Below are 5,344 nucleotides of genomic sequence, written 5' to 3' on the forward strand. Positions count from 1 at the left end.
TCTACTACTGTATTTAGAAACTAAGAATCCTCTTACACAACCTATATATATATATATATATATATATATATATATATATATATATATATATATATATATATATATATATATATATATATATATATATATATGGGCAGGATCAATGGGGAAGTAACCAATCGGGGGAAGCAAAAATTTTTTTTTTTTTCGTTTTTTTTGAAATTTTTTTTTCCGGCATCAAGATCACACGAAAATATGAACATTTAGAAGAGACACCTCGTGATGAATGTTATTATTTAGGCGGGAAAACGATCGACAAAAATAACATTCAAGATAATATTGTTCGTGATGAATATGAACGTTTTTTTTCCATGTTTTGTGAAGTAAAATTTAGCCCGATTTAGAGTTTAGGGTTTAGGGTTTAGGGTTTGGTGTTTTGGGTTGTTTATTCCATAAACCCAAAACACCAAACCCTAAACCCTAAACCCTAAACCCTAAACCCTAAACCCTAAACCCTAAACCGTTCGTGTTAAAAACTCAATCTAAATCCTAAATCTAAACCCTAAATATAAACCCTAAATCCTAAATTTCTAAACCATAATATCTAAACCCTAATATCTTAACCCCAATAGCTAAAACCTCAAAATACACTCGAAAAACACGATAATTGTTATATATTACTTCTTCGAGCGTTTTCCAGCCAAAATAAAAACATTTATCAAAAAATGTCTCTACTAAGTGTTCATATTTTCATCTCATCTATAATGTTCGTGAACAAAGTTTTTTCAAAAAACGAAAAAAAAAAGTTTTTGCTTCCCCTGCTTCCCCCCAAATGGTTACTTCCCTCTTGATCCTACCACTATATATATATATATATATATATATATATATATATATATATATATATATATATATATATATATATATATATATATATATATATATATATATTATTGACTACATTCAAGCATTAATTGTGTGAATTGGTGTTACATACACATAATAATGATAATTTAGAGTAAAATACTAAAAATGTGGAGAATGAAATGCATATATCGTAAATTAAAAGAATTAAATTAAAAATAGTATGCGATGAAGATAGCAACCGCTAAGCAAATGAACGTCGAAAGATCATGAATTATTGTGCTTGAAGCTCCACTGCTACCATTTCCAGAGGCAGTAGGGCTCATTGATGTTCCACCATCAGGAATTGGACCAGCTGCTTGAGCAAAGTTAAAAGAAGCTGTTAGAACTTACTTTTTATATCAGTTTATGTTACATGTTAGCTGTAAACAAAGATAATTACAGTTGGTTTGGTAAGAAAATAAGTAACAGATTTTAACAATGAGGTGTTTGGGATAGCTTATTATTTATAAGCCAAATCTGTCTAGATATAATAAACGGTAAACAGTTTTTTTTATTCAAGCTATTTTGAGAGGGTGAGTTTTTTATTCAGACCGGGTTATCCTGTTTCCAGGTAATTACATATTACATATATTTATTAAAATCAGAGTAACTAAATACTTGAATCAAACAAATATACAAGGCCACAAAAACATTGAGTACCCTGATAAAAAGACTACATGAACCAATAAGATTTAGTAAGAAAGTTACCTGTGGTCGATCCAGGTGTGTCTCCGCTAGGTGTTGGAGCGGGTGTTGGAGATGCTGTATAATATCAAAGAAATTATGGTTCTGTTAATACACTTTTTTTTTTTTTTTCAATTTTTGCATATGATTTATGTTTTATATCATCTACATTCACTAATGAAAAATAAGATATGAACTCATTCCTGTACGATTTTAACAAATAAGTTCTATGACATTAAAAGATTTTGCACATGGCCTCCCATAGGATCCATCAGCTAACTAATACTATTACTAATGAAAAGTTGAATAATAAATTACTATTACTAATAATAATTCTATAATAAAGAAGTTAGGTTAACAAATAAATGAAAAAGAAAAGTGAAACTTAAGAGTCTCTTTAAACGGTTTTAAATTCATTACATGGTCCCTACAACATAGGACTATGCTTAGGCCATTCTATATAATAGCCTTCTTTAATTGAACTTTTTTTTTTAATATTTCTTTAACTAAACGCTCTATAGCTTTCAGTAAATATTAGTCACAATTATATTATATATGTACAATCTAGTTTTATGAGCCCGTCCGTTGGACGGAAGTTGTAAAAATACGTTTTCGAAAATATCAAATATACAATAATTTAAGTACATATTAGAGTGAAGTTCGATGCAGATAAATAGACTGAGTTTGCTATAATTTTTCAACCTGAACTCTATTTGAATTGCTAACTTACCCGCTCATTTTGTCACATTTACTTACATATCATATGTTTATCCATTGAGCCCGTGTGTTATAAAACTAACTATGGGTATCTCAAATAAGTTGCGCAGTTTGATTATAAGGTGAAGTACAAATGTAAACGACTAATAGGGTCTGACAAATATTGACATTATTAGCGTTAACTTCTTCGATTTGATAAAACATATGTTCAAAATTCTGTAGAGAATTTACACAAGTAAGCAAAAAACATACAATTTTCTTTTGTAGTTCTTTTAATTTGACATTGTGTGGTGGTGGAATATACCTCCTTTATCTTAAGTAAAGGAGGTTTTAAGCTCGTACCATGCAGAGTTGCTAAATGAAAAATGATATAGATTAGTTTTGGTATTAAAAATGATAAAGATTAGTTTTGATAATATGTCGAATGAGCGTTCTTAAAAAAGTTAGATGGTATATGATCTAATCAGGGTAACAATTTCAACAACAATATAAAAGTGTTGCACAATACTATAATGGTTACGGGCTTGAATCAATAAGCTTGGGTTATACAAAAGTAAAATTGCAATAATTTTTAACACTTCAATAATTTAATTAGTTTTGTCCACATGTTTGAAGATAGAGAAGTGATTTGTACACCACCAAATATGTTTTACTTGTACAGTACAACATGATAATACATATTTGATGGTGTATGGTTAAAAATTGGTGGTATATAATCATCTCTCTTAAAGATATTTATCTTGAAAGATAGTCAATATATCAATACTTTTTCTCCGTGAGATTCTATTTACATGTATTTATATCAATACTTTTTCTCCGTGAGATTCTATTTACATGTATTTATCTTTTTATATGTGTTTGATATTGTTTTGTGGAATTCCTAAATAAACGTGAATACATTTTTAAATAATTTAATTAAATTAAGTAAATTCTAGCAATTTTACGTGCACGTGTTTTATAATAATGTATAAATTAATTGATAATTTCATCATCCTTCCTCTTATATATAAAAAAAACAAAATAATTTAATTAAGTTTAATTTCAAGTCATTTGATTAAATAAATTACAGTCAGTACCCTATAATCTAACCTTCATTCGAAATTTTTTTTGGCTTATAGTGCAATAACTAAAAATTTACAATTAAAATAAAAAACCCTTAAATACTGATCGTAGCTAAAAATTCGGACTAACCTAAAATTCAAACAAAGATAAGATAACTTTAAGACCACTCCCAACGGGCCCCGTCCTCACTCCTTCTTGAGCTCCGCCCTTGAGGGCGCCGATGGCATTCAACCCGCCCTCGGCCGCCCTCATTTCTCTTTCTTCCTTCCGTCCTGCTTTCTGTCATGTGTATAATATTTTGAGGACGACACATTTTTTCTCTTTCCTACTTTTGTGCATTATTTTTTTGTACCCATAGCATAAACAACTTGTACCTTAATTTATTAATTAATTTTGTGGGGTATGTAATGGAGAGGAAGTATGTCATGGTTGGTAGTGGTGTGTGATGGGGAGGAAGTGAAAAATAAATGGAGAGAGAAAGCTGATGTGGCGGTATGTCCTGGGAAGGAAGTGCGTCATGGTTGGGAGTGGTTTAAGTGAAATATATGCACCTTTATATCACTGAAACATAAGTAACTTAATGATTACTTCAGTTTAATTGAGAAAATGACACGTGGACAAATTTAATTGAAAAAATAACACGTGTGCAAATTTAATTCAGATTAATTGAGAAATTGACACGTAGGATTATTGTCACGCGCTTTATAATAATGTATAGATAGATAATAAACACAGAGTACAACAAAGAAATACTTAGTCCGACTACTCTAACGTCAACCAACGCTACACTGGTTTTGGGGTATTGCTCCCTATCCATATTAAACATTTGACGCACGCCACCTACCTTCACTAACGAATTGAAGGTAGGAAGTGGCCTTATTATTATCTCATTTTCATCAAACCTATTTTTTTATAACCTCATCAATGATACTTCATTCTTATTATCTATATTCTATAATTCTATATATATATATATATATATATATATATATATATATATATATATGTATATATATATATATATATATATATATATTTAAATAGTAATGACAATTTTCTTTAGAAATATAATGTGGAATGGGAGAGATAACCTGGGCAAGAATCAAGAGAAGGAATTTCAAGTTTACAAGCATCAGGAAGCATGAGTGCCCTACCAATATCTACTCCAAAACTATCAGCTTGTCCAACAAGTTGGCACAAACAGATTGGGTTGCTTTCGAGTAACCCTGCAAACTCCGGACAACATTTTTTGTCCGGAGCAGCCAGAGTACTTCCATTTTGAACAAAAGTCAAACAATCCGAAACATTTGCGATCGCCGTCATACAATCAGTTGTTGGTGCCATTGCCATTGGCACCCCTGGTGACATCACCGGCGCTGTTGATGACGATTGGGCTTCCATACATGGAAGCCCAACAAAAAACATGCCCACCAACATGGCAACCGCCATAGTGGTGGTGTTTGATCTAACCATTGTAGGACACAATTTGGTGGTTGTTATAGTAGGAAAATTGGGAAAAAGGAAAAGTGAGATTTTTAATGTGACAAAGAGTGAAGAAATTATATTGATGTGTGTAAGTATATACGGAGTAGATGAGATGTGATGGTATTTATATAGCATTGAGTGTGAAAGGTGGAAAAATATAGCCTAACTTCAGCCTGTACAAATTTAATTCTCCTTTCATCTCCTACCTACCTATACTTCTTTATTTGGTTTTTGTTTCTAAAAAACATGTTATACTGACCTTCAACCATTATTTGGCAGCTGTCAGCTTCATTAAAGCTAGCATCTTCTTCACTATTTTAAAGTGCTTCTAGTATTTTGATTCCGTCATTATTTAATAAACTTTAAAAAACTTATAAACTTCGCGTGTGAATGATGATCTTTCATATCATGTTAACCCGAATTCAGGATATGGGATCAGATGATAGGTCGTGTTACGTTTGATTTTTGCCTGTTCGGAATCAGTTTGTTACAAATAGGAATGTAAAAAAGG

At 30.8% G+C, this 5,344-nt stretch overlaps 1 protein-coding gene across 1 annotated transcript; it reads right to left on the bottom strand.

Moving 5' to 3' along the window:
- Positions 1 to 966: 966 nt before the first annotated feature.
- On the bottom strand, positions 967 to 4,912 carry LOC139898659 (non-specific lipid transfer protein GPI-anchored 12-like). Its single transcript, XM_071881415.1, has 3 exons — positions 4,440 to 4,912; positions 1,594 to 1,647; positions 967 to 1,198 (listed from the first exon to the last, which is right to left on the bottom strand). Exons 1-3 carry the CDS (start codon positions 4,819 to 4,821, stop codon positions 1,056 to 1,058), a joined length of 579 nt encoding a protein of 192 aa, XP_071737516.1. The 5' UTR covers positions 4,822 to 4,912; the 3' UTR covers positions 967 to 1,055.
- Positions 4,913 to 5,344: the final 432 nt, after the last annotated feature.

The sequence above is a fragment of the Rutidosis leptorrhynchoides genome, chromosome 3 (assembly GCF_046630445.1).
Source record: "Rutidosis leptorrhynchoides isolate AG116_Rl617_1_P2 chromosome 3, CSIRO_AGI_Rlap_v1, whole genome shotgun sequence".
Classification (NCBI taxonomy): Eukaryota; Viridiplantae; Streptophyta; class Magnoliopsida; order Asterales; family Asteraceae; genus Rutidosis; species Rutidosis leptorrhynchoides.